The sequence below is a fragment of the Nerophis ophidion genome, linkage group LG14 (assembly GCF_033978795.1).
Source record: "Nerophis ophidion isolate RoL-2023_Sa linkage group LG14, RoL_Noph_v1.0, whole genome shotgun sequence".
NCBI lineage: Eukaryota > Metazoa > Chordata > Actinopteri > Syngnathiformes > Syngnathidae > Nerophis > Nerophis ophidion.
The window spans coordinates 37703911-37719057 of record NC_084624.1 but is presented as its reverse complement, the minus strand read 5'-3'; the positions used below and the strand labels follow the sequence as shown (position 1 = coordinate 37719057).

The window sequence follows — 15147 nt, the reverse complement described above, 5'->3', positions numbered from 1 at the left end:
TTGTCCAGAGTCAATGGTTATTATATATAAGTTAAAAACAAACTAGCATGAGATTTTAAGAATTCATTATTTTATTTTTAAGTTAAAGGTTTCTTATACTAAGACAGCTATAGATTTATTCCTCTTTTAAGTGTATTTTACCTAATGTGCATCACTTTGTGAAACAAGTTATTTAAATTGTGCTTTATAAAAAAAAGCGGATTAGATATATACTGTGTTCTACATCCGCTAGAGGCCGCCAGAGACAACGTCAACCTTTACAGGGTTCCACAAAGAAGAAGCTGAGCGGAAGACGTTAGCAAGTTCCTTGTTTGCATGAAGGCGTCATGGCGGAGTTGAACCGGCAGCTGCAGGAGTATTTAGCTCAGTCCAAAGGCGGCGGTGCCGCCAAGACAATCTCTCAGTCTCGCTCAAGTACCACGTTGGAGATAGGCGACGCGCAGCCAGTCCCTGGAAGTTGGTTCGGCCAGTGGTCCAGTCCGTGGTCTGGAAGCCGTGGCAGTAATGCTGCGGCCCAGAGCTCCAGCAGCAGTTGGCCGTGGTCAGCTGAGCCGGACCCCTGCCTGCCCGGCGTTTCTCGCCGCCAACGGCTGGCGATATTCGGGATGTTAGCGGCATTGTCGGCGCTGTGCTTCGGTTTGTCGTTCTTGTACGCGCCCTTGTTGCTGCTCTACGCCCGCAAGTTCGCACTGCTATGGTCGCTCGGTTCACTTTTCGCCATTGCGGCCGCAGCAGTGCTCCGTGGACCCAGCAAGCTGGTCGCCGGCCTGCCCACCTCGCCCGGAGCTGCCGTGTACCTGTGCGCCCTCGGGGGGACTCTGTATGCCGCGTTGAGCCTTCACAGCACCGCGCTGACCGCACTCGGAGCCGCAGCGCAGGTCACCGCTATCGTCGGCTACGTTGTGTCGCTGTTTCCCGGAGGAAGTGCTGGGATCCGTTTCATGGGCGGGATGGCGGCGTCCGCTATTAAAAGGACAGTGAGCGGCAAAACTATGCCAATATGACGTCACGGCCCCTGTGAGCATTGATTGGTGTTGTCACAACCAGCAGTTTTGATGGTTGACATTTGAAGTGTGAATGTTTATTACATCATGAAAACATTTCTTACAAAAAGCAACAAGGAAAGTGAAGACTTTGACGGCTGAAGATACTGACCAGTCACATGACCAGTGTCACGTGGCCTGCTTTCACTCAGCTGATTCACAGCAGCACTTTGACAGTCACATCAAGGGTAAAGGGGCAAAGTCTGGGACTACCGGCCCCGACCACCACCCCGCATCACACCTCTTGGTGGAAGGGCTCCTCTCCTTAGCGCTGGACCCCACCCACCCCGGCCTCCTCTCCCCGGTGGACCGTAACCACCTTCGTCCCTATGAGGAGGTCGTCCTGGGTCGGGGAGACACAGCAGAGCCCATGTCAACACATTATCTATGATGATCATTATTGATGATTTAATTGTGGATGATATTTGGTGATAATGATCTTTATAAAAGTTGAATGATTAATAAATGAAATGTTTCTCAGATGTACATGTTTTTGTGAGTAAAACAAAAGTAACATTTAAAATTTGTTGTGTAAATGTTAACAAAAGTCACCTGTGTCGGCGGCGGGCAACTCTCGCTCTCGAGGGTCTGCAGTTCCCGGGCCGTCCTGCCATGGTCTTTTTCGTGGCGGCAGAGAGGCCATGTCCATCCCCTGGAGAGACAAAGAGCGCTCACGGCCCACAGGGGACGTCCCATCATGCAACTGGGGACCATCCCGATAACCATCGTGACCTGAGGACATTCAACATGTTTCATTGATATAGAGGTTGCCATGTGGGCGTGGCCAAGATTCTCGTCTAATTGAAATTACCCCCTCCTCTGGGGGGTCCGCCGCCTCGTGGCCTGCCCCGGCCTCCGGTGTCCCAGCTTCTCACGTCTTCAGAGCCTTCCTCCTGGCTCCCGTACTCATCCTGGTAACCTCGACCACCAGGTCGACCTGGACCGCCTCTAAATCTGAAGCAATAAGGTTTGAGTGTTTGTGTTCGAGTCATAGAAGCAACAGCTCACACTCACCTGTCATCTCGTCGCCCTCTGAACTCCCCTGAGTCTCGAGGGGGCCTGTCATCGGTGCCCCAGTTACTGCCGCTACCTCCTCGGTGCCCCCCACTTCCCTGGTAGGCGGGTCCGTGTCTCCATCCCTCCTCTCCTCGTCCATGGAACTTCTGGTTCACGTCAAAGTCCTGCGCCCCGTGTCGGCCTTGCTGATTGTCCCCCCAGTAATGTCCCTGGTCAGGCCCCCCGGCGCTTTGGCGTTCCGGAGGCCCCACGAGGTGGTTTGGTGATGGCCCCCGAGGGTCTGGTTGTATAAAAAAAATGCCAGAGACTCAGAACCGTGTTTTTGTCTTAGTCTTTGGATAATCCAGAGTCAATGTCTATATAAACACACATATATTCAAAAACGCCTCTCTGGTGAACGATCTTCATCCACACGAATGCTGTTTTAAAACAATCTGTGCACATGGAAACACATTCACCGACCAATAATATTTTGCCTAATCACAAGCCGAAAAGCGGTTACAGCAGATTTTGTGTTCTTCTCAGCCTTTCCCAGTCCCACAACCTCTATTGACCCTCTTTCCCTGTACTAATTTTTTCTGCGTCAACCCAACAGACGCCCCACAAAGCCTGGGTAATGATGAAAAGAGTTTTTCTTTCCCTTTGTCACCAAGTGCTTGCTCAAGTGATGTTCAGTTGGTTTTCTCTACTGTGTGATATATCACTTCTAAAATATAAACCACTTGTAAATAAAGAAATATTTTGTTCTGTTGTGAAACAAATTTTTTTGCACGTCATCACACACAAATTGGAGACAAGTTTTTTAAACTTATGAGAATGTGTCTTTCGACCCACCTTTGTTGTTGGGGCCCTGTTGGCCCCTCCCATGCATCACAGGTGCCGAGGTCTGACTCTGTGAGGACCACAGCATGTCACAAGTCAGGGGGAACGAAGTCAACGTGTAAATGTGTCATGACACACTGACTCACCTGATGCTGCATGTACTGGGGCCCCTGCATGTTCCCCGGAGGCCCCTGCATGTTCCCCGGGGGCCCATGCATCCCACCCGGGGTAGCCTGCATGTTACTCATCCCATAGTTGTTTGGCATGTTGCCATGTGTCCTGGATGGAGGCCCCATAATTCCCCCCTGAGACGGAGTCCCCTGTACGTCTCGGGAACCCATTCCTCTAGAGGGTGGTCCTGTCATCCCCCCGTGGGGACCCTGCATTCCTCTAGGTCCAGGACCCATGCTGGGATGTCCTTGAGGACCCAAGTTCCGGGAGGGTGCAGGATGTCTTTGCATGTCTCCAGGTCCCATCATGCCCTGAGGTGGCCCAGAGGGAGCCCCCATCTGACCAGGGGCCATGAAAGAAGGTTGCATGCCTCCAGAGCCCATGGGAGTCCCCATGCTGTTGGACATCTGCTGGGGACGAGGGAAGTTCTGTTGACCAGGGAAGGGGCCCACATGGCCTTTGCTCTGGTTGTTCCCTTCGGTACCCATCATGCGGTCCATCTTCAGCTGCTGTTCCAACAAGGTAAAACAGCAGCCAATCAGCATGCGACCACACTTGTGACCCATGGGCTTCCAAACGTAAACTCACCTCCATCAGCAAGGGGTTGGAGTACTGGAAAGATGCTATCTCCTGCTCAATCTCCGTCTGTGTTTTCTTCTTCATGTCCAATTTCTGCTCCACTTTGCGCTCTTTGGGACTGTCTCCAGCAGGGGGCATCATGGGAACTTTATTCTCAGCCCAGGCCTGTTGGAGGGTTAGGGGCAGGCCTGCTTCAGAAATTCTGACTGCTGTGACTTGTTTAAAGTTGAAGAGTGAGTACTCACCTGTTGGAACTGGGCCGGGATGGGTTTGGCGTAGGGGACTTTCTTTTGGGGGACCTTCTTGTTGTCTTTTCCCATAACCTCGTCCATGCCCCAGTCCAGTCCTGGGATGGACATCTCCTCTGGCCCTGCCTCTTTATCTGCATACCACACAACTTCCAGAGTCACTGACTAAAAAAAAACAACTACATCCTGAATACAAGTGCAGGTGTAAAAGTACAGTAAATAAGTTGAAACGTCACTTTTAAAATTTAAAATGGTGTCATGCAAGACTGTAGTCACCTGGCCCAAAAACATAAAAGTGGACTTACGGCTCTGCTCCTGCTCCATGGCGGCCTTCAGCTGCTCCGGGATGCCCATTCCGGGGATGGCAGCAATGCTGTTTGAATCCATGTCATCTGTTGACAGTGGCATTTTTATGTACACACGCCCACGCACAGTAGGGGTGAGAGAAAATAAAAAGATTCGTAACAAAATTGTGATTGTTATTCATTGTGATTCTGAATCAAACCAAACTATTAAATTATGGATTTTATAATCAGACGTTTTTAAGCTATCTATACGCTTATTTACTGCGATTCCTGTTTGCCAGGTAACGGCCTCTGTAGTTTGTGTTTTAGAAAGGAGGAAGTAAGGCACCCTGCTAAAGTGAGGATACTAGTTTTAGCTATCCAATATGCTAATAATAGTAAAGAGTTAAGACATGTTAAACAAGCTAATGAACAATTCGGTAGTCTAGGTAATTGCCGCCACATATGGCAAGTGGTCATGTGACTCACCGTATTCCACGCCGTCTTCTGACATTCCAGGTAGCAGGTTGAGGTTATAACGGTCCCTCATCTTGTCACCGGGACGATTTCTTGTCCAAAATTTACTGATTAACACAAACATGGAGGACTTGTTTTTCCAACTACATAAAACATGCAGTAACCATGTTGCAGGCATGTTACATGTTACCAGAGTTACCTGGTGTGGTCATTGGAGCCAGAGCACAAAATGTGACCTAGCGGGTGCCAGGCCAGGCTCCAGATCATTCCCTCATGAGCCATCTCCATGCCTCCCACCTCCTTCTCCACTCTGACAAAACACAAGACCTTATCTAAATATGCCTCAGCCCGTAACAATAAAAGCATCACTGAACACTCCAGTGTTGTTCTTACCCTGTGTGCCAGAAGAGCAAAGAACCATCAGAACCTCCGCTAGCAAACAGGCCTTCATGGATGGGATGCCACGCAACCGCTGAGGGGCCAATAAAGAAGAGTCAGGGGCAAAACAGAAATGGTCAATCAGTAAAGAATCAAGAAAAAAAAACCCATAAGGAGAAAAAGTCAAACAGGAAACATTTAGAAGGCAAACAGGAAAGAGTCAACGAGCAAACAGATGAGTCAAATGGGAAAGAGTGCGGCGGCAAACACGGAAGAATCAGGACGCAAACAAGAAAAGGTGCTTTAGTTAGGATACGATGTCATACATGTAACATCATTGTCATATGTACTAAGGTATCATAGCTACTGACAGGAAGTACTTCTTACCTGTTGCTTCCTTTTTATGACCTCGGAAGACCTGGAGTTCTTCCTTCAGGTTCCTGATGTCAAACAGTTTACAAAGGTGGTCACGCGAGGCAGTCAGCAGCCAGTTTCCGTTTGTGTTCCACTTGACCTCCATCACCGTGTTTTTGTGGGCGTGTCTAAGAACATGCGGGTCAAAGGTCAGGCATTCACTGAGTACATGTACATGTCCCATATAGTTTGGACTTACAATGTTGCCAGACTCTGTCCAGTTTTTGGGTCCCAGAATTTGATTGGCTGCTGACTGTCTTTGCTGCCGGACACGACCAGACCTTTAGTGGGGTGCCAGTCCACACACTTCACATCAGCACCATGACCTAAATAAACACAGTTTTAATTTTGTTCACTGTGCTACCCACAGTTAGCTCGCTAGTTAGCATAAAGGTGGAAATGGTTAATAAATGGCGTGGGGCAAGTGTGCGGTCCTACCTCGAAGGATGCGCTCCTCATGGCAGCGCTGAAAGTCCCAAATCCGAACAGTGCCGTCATCTGAGCAAGTGGCAAATTTACTATCAGTGGGCGAAAAGCTGGAGAGGACACAGGAAGTCACAAGTCAACCTGGGAAAGGACAGTGTCCTCCATCCCAGCCTTCCTGCTGCAACACACGAGGGGCATAGTGACATGGCAGCACGCCACTTGTTTCCATGAAACCCGGTGGGACCAGTTAGTCACCCCGTTTGTATAACTCAATGGATGCTTATTTTAAACTCACCTCTTAAAAAAATGTCTTTGTACACTGATATAGATTTACCATTGTAAGAAAAAGCTGCCAATCAATCAAATATTGATACATATATGAGCCAAAGTCTACGTTAGAGCAGCTTGTGAACCAGCGCCCCTTGCTGGACACTACCTGTAAAATACCTTATTTTCATGCTTGTACAATTTTACTTTTGTAATTCTACTTATTAATACTTATATATGCAAACTGGCGTACGATAAGAAAACAATTGAATAATTACTTTTTTCAATCAAATACAAAAACCCCACCCAGGCAAAACAGTCCTTGTGTGCATCATCAGTACAGACACACCTAAATGTCTCCATGTTGTCATATTCACATATTAACCTATAATTGTTTTCCTAATAATCTACTAACAATTTTGTTGATCTATTTTCAACATTGGCATAACACCATATGATTATAAACCTACAATTAACTGACATTTTTTCAACTGCAATATATCAATAAAGACACTGTGCAAAAGACACATGAAAAGCTCAATAAACCAAATTGAAAATTTTGTTTTGAGCATGTCTTGTTTTCAGCGAAAATGATTTTGAATGATTGGAGTGTGATCACACACATATGTGCTAGCATCAAACATTAGCAAGTGAATTCAACAAGAAACAAGTTAAAGGTCACACAAAGTACATAGTGAGACAATGAACACTTTTCCAGGACAAGGATAATAATTCCATGTTTAACTTCCCATCATGTCTTCCGCGCACATGACACTGTAGGGCAGGGGGCTAGTGCTCAGCTAGGATGTTACTTGTGAGACAGCATCCCCATGGCAACAGTACAACACACTAAGTGATGGGGATGAACATCCCCATGGCAACAGTACAACACACTAAGATGATGGTGATGAAAGATTTTCTCTGCTGTTACACACTGGAAACTCAGTGGTGATCTAACTGGTGTGCATGATGGCATATGTATGCTCTGGGATTCACACAAGTCGTCTCCCGTGCTTCTAAGGATTCGCCATCCAAAAGTTTATTCACAGCCTAAAACGTGCTGTTTGTCTTTCTTCTCTAACTTTATTGATCCTTGATGGAACTTTATTGATTTGTAGCAAATCACCATGCAGCCACAAGGCCTGGCGAAAGCACTTTCATCCATTTTAGATGACTTTATTAAGACACAAATCAACAACACATCATTGCAGTGTTGCAACAGCACACACGTACATCTGTCATCAAGCAACCAGCGCCCCCGCACAGCCGCAGCCTGGTATCGCAGGGCGGCTAGTACACAAAGAATGGGCGGAACTACAGAAAAGTTGAGATTGGGAGTAAACCTGGCTTCTCTAACGGCCTCCTTGTGAGCCTGGAACATCTTCACGTTGTTCATGTTGGACTGCCAGTACTTCACATAGCCGCCATGGTCCGCCGTCAGCATCCACATGTCGTTGTGGGACCATGTCATGGCACGCACCGGACTGTCGTGAGCCTGCAGTGAGGAGGAGGGCATGGGACACATTACCCTACTGTCTCTTGAGATGTAGCTACAGCTACTAAGGCCGTGTTCACAATGCAGGTCAAACCCGATTTTTTCGTGCATATGCGATTTGTATTAGATTTTTTCATGTCCATGTGAACAGCGCAATTCCGAATTTTTCATATGCATCCCAGGCTTCTTTTGTATGTGGATATAAATCAGATACATGCGAGGTGTCCTCAATGTGAACGCTTCTGCGCTCAGGTCGCACTCATCCGACCAGACAGTCATCAAAAAGCGATTAGCGTCCTAAGTATTAGCCTAAATAGATGGTAACAAAATAAATAGTTGACAACTGAACAGAAAACAGGTGAAAATAATGTTAAAGGAACTCAAGTGAAAGTGCTACCACACCTGTCTCTGACTGCTCACCCACAGACACACTCTTTAAGCAGACATCAAAGCAAAATATCCTTCAAAACTGCTAGAGCCAAAAATACTAGGGATGGGAATTGATAAGGTTTTACCGGTTCCGATTCCATTTTCAATTCTGCTGAACGATTCAGTTATTTGTCGGTTCTCTTATCGATTCTTATTTGGAGAAAAAAATAAATAGATGTATTTAAATCAATTTTGTTTAATTTAGAGCTCACAAGACCTTCCAAAGCCAACAGTGAGGTCTTAAGAGGCACATAGCATAGGAACATTTTTTTGAAAATAAAAATAAAAATAAAAATGTAAAATTTAACAAAAATAAAACATGTGGAAATTACACAAGAATGTAACATTTCATAACATTTTTTTTAACTTTTAAGAATCTTTGTCATCTACCTAAACAATATACCTTGCAATATACAGTGCAAAAGTTTGTTTATAATTAAAAGGTGAAACTAATATAATGACAAGGGCTCATTGCACACAATATGAGATATTTCAAACCTTATTTTCATATAATGTGAATGTTTATTGCTGATGTCTTATGAAAACCTTAAATTGAAAATCTCAGAAAATGTGTTGGGGGGTTTTTAAACTGTAAGCCATGATCATAGTCGTATCAAATAAAGCTTAAGATATTTCACTTTGTATGTAATGTGTTAATATCACATATTAATTTCACATTTGAAGTTGAACTGCTGACATGAATGGACTTTTACACGATATTCTAATTTTACAAGTTCCACCTGTATAATATGACTGAGTGAAAATGTGTTTGGTAAATAACTAATTTTCTGACTACAATTGAACATTCATCTACCAAAGGAGCATCTATTTGGCAATTTGTTGTGAGCTTTCGAATATAAACTTAGTCATCAGGAACATGAACAATAACCAGATCTGATAGCTCAGTTACAGCTCATGTAATTCTATGCTGTGTTATATGTTGCATGATTGCACGAAGTAAAATTCCTAGTTTGTGAACCCGTTCTCAAACAATGGCAATAAAAACTATTCGGATTCTGATTGCTCTGTGACATCTGTTGTTTCTTGCCGAGTAGTACTCTTCCCTGCAGCGGGGAAAGCTAGTAGGAGACTGAAATAGAGCTATTACTGCACTCCACCATACCGATCAGAATTTGTCTCTTCATGCTCATCTAAATGAGTAGGCATTCATTTTAATTTAACAGGTAATAGTGCTAACATTATTGTTGGTATTAGCACCTGATGTATTTAGGTCAGATGCCTGTGATGAGATCTGCGCGGTTCAAGAACACAACATTCATTGCATGCAATAAATTCAAATGTTTAAGTATATTGCTCGTACGTCCTCCTCTTGATGAAATAGCAACCTTGGAATTATCAAAAGTAGCGCCGTTGCTGTCTTTTTTTGGTAAAATGTTGACAAACTTCGGTGAGCTTTTCCGCCCGGGAACATTCCATGTTGCTGACGTCACTACGCACATTGCGTGATGACGTCATCCCCACCCGTAAGAACCGTTAAGAGAACCTCTGGACAAGATAGCAAGCGATTCCAGGGAACTGATACACTGTGAACTGGTTCTGAACATGGACCGCTTTTCTATTCCCATCCCTATTGACGTTGATCGGACAAAATCCATAATAATTGCCACAAATGATCCAGTACTGAGACCGACGAGAGTGGAAGCAATGGTTACTTCTGTAAACAATGTATTGCGTGTGACGTCATGACCGCATGCGTGTTGGATTGCATTCACATTAGAAATCTTTTTTTTTTTTTTAATAACGGCCATAAAAAAAATCTGATTTGACAAACAAAATCTGAAATGGACATTTGACCCTGCAGTGGGAATGTAGGCTTACAGTGTCATTTTCCATAAATTCCCTTTTAGCTCAATCATAAATTTAAAAGATATAGATTCAAACAAGAAGACACGTGTGTTCACCTGTAAAATAGTCTCAAAGTTGAATGTCAGTCCGTTCCATAGCGTAAACTCGCCGCTGGACGCTCCCGTGACCAGACGACGCCCTTCGGGAGTCCACTGGATACAAAAAATAATAATAATTTGAATGTATTTGAGACAAAAAGTGAAAGAAAACAACTCACCAAAATGACTGACACACACTTATAAGTAATAAGTTGCATTTTTTTGAGACAGAAAGTGAAACGCATCAACTCACCCGGATGACAAAGACGGGACATTTGACTTTGTTGGTGGACGTGCGCACAAACTTTGTGGTGACAGCATTCATTGGATTGTTCATCATTCCGATGGGAGGAACCAACTGTGGGAGACAGTGTTAGCCAGAACGCATCAATTTGATTTGTTCTTAATTTAATCAGGGCACACATTAAACGTGCCTCGTACAAAACTTTAAAAAAGTTTCCTTGAGTGTATAAAAGCAGTATTGGCATGGTGACAGTTCAAAGACTACACAAACAACAGAACAGATGTGATATTGTTGCCGTTCACACAGAACATCTGCATGAGAAAGTGTGGCTTAACTCACATCGTTGTAGCATCCGGCATCAGGCTGAATAGCTCGTAGGTCACGGTGATCTCGTTGCCACTGACGATTCTGTGAGCAAAAATAGGTGGCAGAGGATGACCACTTGACAAAGCAATCCAAAAAGATGGTCAGGGACAAAGCACTCACATTGTGCTAGGGCTGGGCGATACGGCCTTTTTTGAATAACGGCATATTTTTTGGGCATATCGCGATACACAATATATATCTTGATATTTTGCCTTAGCCTTGAATAACTCTTGATGCATATAATCACACCAGTATGATGATTCTTTGTGTCTTGTTCATACTGCAGTAATACATGCTGATTTTAAACTTTCATGCAGAGAAGGAAATCACAACTAAAAAAATCACTATTTTTTCCATACGGTGTTGAGCTGGAAATGTTTGTCTCTGCCTTTTGATGGTGTGAGCATGTGGCACCGAATGGAGATGTTGACATGCCGAGTAAGCACTCTTCATTCTCTAGCAGGTGACTTTTCAAATGATGCTACATATTGGCAGTAATGCTACTTTTTATAGCAACGATTTTGCAACACACTTGACAAATTACGGTTGTCTGTTTGACATATTCCCACTTGAAGCCAAACCACCGCCAGACGATGGACCCCTTGCTGTTTTTATCAGGAATTAATTCTTCCTTCATTGGTTACTAGATTCACACCTTTTCTCTCTCTTATTACAACGTTGCTAGCATCACAGCTAACGTTACCCATGCTGCTACCTTTCTGCTCCACGAGGGCGAATACGTATGTGAACAGTATGTGACGTATGTAAGAAGGTGCGCTTGCTGTCTGTGAGAAGAGACAAGAAAGAGCGAGAGTCTGTAGTGTAATGCCAGCAGCAAAAGCAACTGCTTGAGAACGTATACTCGAATATCATGATATAGTCGTTTTCTATATCGCACAGAGTCAAACCCGCGATATATCGAGTATATAGATATACCGCCCAGTCCTACATTGTGCCATAATTGTTTTTCTCAAGCAGGTACAATGGAACCTCTAGCATCCACATTAGTAATGTTAACAGAATGTTGTATATAAGAAGATTTTTTTTCTCTTGTATGCCAACACATATTTTTTTAAATGAGACTTCAAATGTTGTCTTTCGACTTAATGGCCACTGTTTGACCCTGGCGTACACAATTTCTGTATGTTGACATATGAACAGAATGGGCGTAAGGGACCAGATTGGGTTGGTCTTCAGAGGTTGTAGTTTGAAGGCATATATTGTTTGGTTACCTGCAGGTATCTGATGACCGAAGGGTTGTAGTCGATGGTTTTGCGATTGACAGCCTTCCTCATGCGTTTTCCATCGAAGGTGAGCTGTTGCATTGCTTGCTGTTGAGCAAAGTCTGGTCGCTTGTAGAACAACTGCCGCGGCGCTTGATGCTGGAAGCGGGGCATGTGGAAAAACCGCTGCGGTGAGCTGACGTCCGTCGCCATGTTGACCGGTTAGATCTGCAGGAGGAGATGTGTTGTGGTACACGTCTGTAAATGTTGTCATTCATCCATGTCACTGCTTTGTCAGGACACTCAAAATATTTGATTAATTGTTTGCAACAGCATTGTTAAAGGCTTACTGAAACCCACTACTAACGATAGTTTATATATCAATGATGAAATCTTAACATTGCAACACATGCCAATACGGCCGGTTTAGTTTATTAATTGCAATTTTAAATTTCCCGCGAGGTATCCTGTTGAAAACGTTGCGGAATGATGACACTTATGTTGACGCGTGCTTGTGACGTTATTGGTTGGAGCGGACATTTTAGCCAATCACCACTCACGGCTAAAAGTAGTCTCTTTTCATCGCATATTTACACAGTATTTTGGACATCTGTGTTGCTGAATCTTTTGCAATTTGTTCAATTAATAATGGAGACTACAAAGAAGAATGCTGTTGGTGGAAAGCGGTGGATTGCAGCTTCCGTTAGAAAAACAAACACAGCCAGTGTTTATTTGTTTGTTGTGAAGCTTTACTATGGAGCAGAGCGGTCAAGCGAACATGTTTCTCTATCAAATGTCAACCAGCAAGATATGGATGAGAAAATTGTGATATTAAGTCGGCTCTTACCGGAGACTTGAGCAGTTTGCGTCCTCCTGCAGCAGCTGTCAAAAAGGCAGTTGTGACTTTCTTGGTTCCTTCATGGCTTCCATCAGAGACACCGGCGATCACCGCAGCCCTCCGACTTTCAGGTATGACTTTATAATCTCACTAAAACACTAGTAACACAATAAGCAGATAAGGGATTTTCCAGAATTATCCTAGTAAATGTGTCAATCAACATCTGAATCGCTCTCACTGCTGGCGCGTTTTTTCTTCTTCTTTCTAGTGCTTCACTCTAACTTTCCTCATCCACGAATATTTCATCCTCGCTCAAATTAATGGGGAAATCGTCGCTTTCTCGGTCCGAATCGCTCTTGCTGCTGGTGGCTATGATTATAAACAATGTGAGGATGTGAGGAGCCCTACAACCTGTGACATCACGCGCACATCGCCTGCTACTTCCGATACAGGCAAGGCTATTTTTATTAGCGACCAAAAGTTGCGAACTTTATCGTCGATTTTCTCTACTAAATACTTTCAGCAAAAATATGGCAATATTTCGCGAAATAATCAAGTATGACACATAGAATGGACCTGCTATCCCCGTTTAAATAAGAAAATCTCATTTCAGTAGGCCTCTAACATTGAAGACGAATAGTTGTGGAACATTTGTTTGGAAGTCATTTTTCAAGCCTGGAAAATGATGAACCCTTTTACAGTAACTGGATGTGGTCAACATGAACACATATTGGGAACCAAATGAGCATATCTGCAAGACTGAATAATCTGCACGGAACATTGATAATCTTTGACAACACATGACACCTTGCAGACACATTAAGACAACGCAAGTTGATATGAAAAGGGTGGAGTGCCATCTCCGGGTTGGGGAGGAGACCCTGCCCCAAGTGGAGGAGTTCAAGTACCTAGGAGTCTTGTTCACGAGGGGGGGAAGAGTGGATCGTGAGAGCGACAGGCGGATCGGTGCGACGTCTTCAGTAATGCGGACGTTGTACCGATCCGTTGTGGTGAAGAAGGAGCTGAGCCGGAAGTCAAAGCTCTCAATTTACCGGTCAATCTACGTTCCCATCCTCACCTATGGTCATGAGCTTTGGGTCATGACCGAAAGGATAAGATCACGGGTACAACTGGCCGAAATTAGTATCCTCCGCCGCGTGGCGGGGCTCTCCCTTAGAGATAGGGTGAGAAACTCTGTCATTCGGGATAATCTCAAAGTAAAGCCGCTGCTCCTCCACATCGAGAGGAGCCAGATGAGGTGGTTCGAGCATCCGGTTCAGAATGCCACCCGAACACCTCCCTAGGGAGGTGTTTAGGGCACATACAACAGGTAGGAGGCCACGGGGAAGACCCAGGACACGTTGGGAAGAGACTATGTCTCCCGGCTGGCCTGGGAACGCCTCGGGATCCCCCGGGAGGAGCTAGACGAAGTGGCTGGGGAGAGGGAAGTCTGGGCTTCCCTGCTTAGGCTGCTGCCCCCGCGACCCGACCTCGGATAAGCGGAAGAAGATGAATGGAAGTTGATATGGATGTTCGTGGTCACTGTAGTGTACAAGGCATTCAAGAAAACGAATGTTGACATGGATGATGGTGCACAACGCACTTGAAGTAAACGCACGTTGACATGGATGATGGTGCACAACACACTTCAAGTCTCCTCATGTTGACATGGACGCTAGTATAAACTGGACCTGGACGTTCATTCCGTTCCTAGCGCGCCTCGTTAGCCCGCTAGCCATGTTAGCATGAGGGGCTTACTTTAAATGCAAACTTAACAGCGAGTAAAATAATGCTCCTGGGGACTAAAATAGTCGAACGCTTGCATACTATTTTGATACAGTCCTGCACAGTGAGTAGAGTGGGTTTTTTCTTTGGCTTGTTTTGTCCAGTTAGCTAGCGGCAATGCTAATGGGGCCCGCTGCCCCCAAATGCTAATCCGGGTAGTTTACATTAGCTACTCACCAAACGTCTCCACGGCACAGTTAGTTCGTCGGCTAGCTACCAGACATTGGCTGCTGAATCATCCGAGCTCCTCTTTCAATGAATATTTAAACTCTGCAGTAAATTACCCACGTTTGTTCCGTTTTAGCCACTAGCTAGCCACTAGCTAACACAAGCCGCGGCTCAAACATGGGGTGTGACGTCATCACGTCGCTACTTGGCTACATTCTCGCGCCCGGAGCACGCGCACTTCTTTTTTGCTCAGTGGCGTCACTGAAAAACTAACACCGGCTTGTAAATAACAATACCATCACGCATTTAAGTAGGAGCTTTTAGTAGATAATCACGCAATCATCTGCGAAAATAACAATTTAACTCATATGATTAATCACAAAAAATATCGCATTTATATTGTAACGACCTGCTGATGTGATGTTGTGTTCTTGAGGAGTGATATTCAGAATTCCTGTTGTTGTGAACGTTGCATGCCTGAAGGTGATTGGCAAAGAAGGAGGAAGCGATGAGGTGGCGACTTGTCCAGGGTGTATGAGCCTTCCGCCCGATTGTAGCTGAGATAGGCA

At 44.8% G+C, this 15147-nt stretch overlaps 2 protein-coding genes across 4 annotated transcripts; one reads left to right on the top strand and one right to left on the bottom strand.

Moving 5' to 3' along the window:
• Positions 1-250: 250 nt before the first annotated feature.
• Positions 251-1525, top strand: sft2d3 (SFT2 domain containing 3). Its single transcript, XM_061920628.1, has one exon. The coding sequence runs from the start codon at positions 327-329 to the stop codon at positions 1002-1004; it is 678 nt and encodes a 225-aa protein (XP_061776612.1). The 5' UTR covers positions 251-326; the 3' UTR covers positions 1005-1525.
• On the bottom strand, positions 1060-14813 carry wdr33 (WD repeat domain 33). Of its 3 annotated transcripts, XM_061920626.1 has the most exons (22): positions 14588-14812; positions 12635-12783; positions 11797-12015; positions 10538-10606; positions 10208-10312; positions 9973-10068; positions 7470-7621; positions 5872-5969; positions 5633-5759; positions 5407-5561; positions 5035-5113; positions 4841-4951; positions 4654-4748; positions 4186-4272; positions 3878-4014; positions 3642-3797; positions 3029-3562; positions 2895-2952; positions 2058-2340; positions 1855-1997; positions 1596-1775; positions 1060-1386 (listed from the first exon to the last, which is right to left on the bottom strand). In XM_061920626.1, the coding sequence occupies exons 3-22, from the start codon at positions 11998-12000 to the stop codon at positions 1253-1255; spliced, it is 3003 nt and encodes a 1000-aa protein (XP_061776610.1). In that variant the 5' UTR covers positions 12001-12015; positions 12635-12783; positions 14588-14812; the 3' UTR covers positions 1060-1252. The 3 variants fall into 3 exon arrangements, with proteins under 3 accessions (XP_061776610.1, XP_061776611.1, XP_061776609.1); XM_061920627.1 differs by lacking the exon at positions 12635-12783 and having other exon boundaries at positions 3029-3559; positions 14588-14813; XM_061920625.1 differs by lacking the exon at positions 12635-12783.
• Between the last annotated feature and the right edge of the window lie 334 nt (positions 14814-15147).

Bases quoted from the DNA above. Each gene is read 5' to 3' on its own strand.
- sft2d3 (XM_061920628.1), top strand. From the start codon at position 327: ATGGCGGAGTTGAACCGGCAGCTGCAGGAGTATTTAGCTCAGTCCAAA.
- wdr33 (XM_061920626.1), bottom strand. From the start codon at position 12,000: ATGGCGACGGACGTCAGCTCACCGCAGCGGTTTTTCCACATGCCCCGC. The intron at 10,069-10,207 runs GTGAGTTGATGC...TTTTGTATCCAG, and splicing joins GTCCCGTCTTTGTCATCCGG to TGGACTCCCGAAGGGCGTCG. The intron at 1,776-1,854 runs GTAATTTCAATT...GAATGTCCTCAG, and splicing joins CGGACCCCCCAGAGGAGGGG to GTCACGATGGTTATCGGGAT.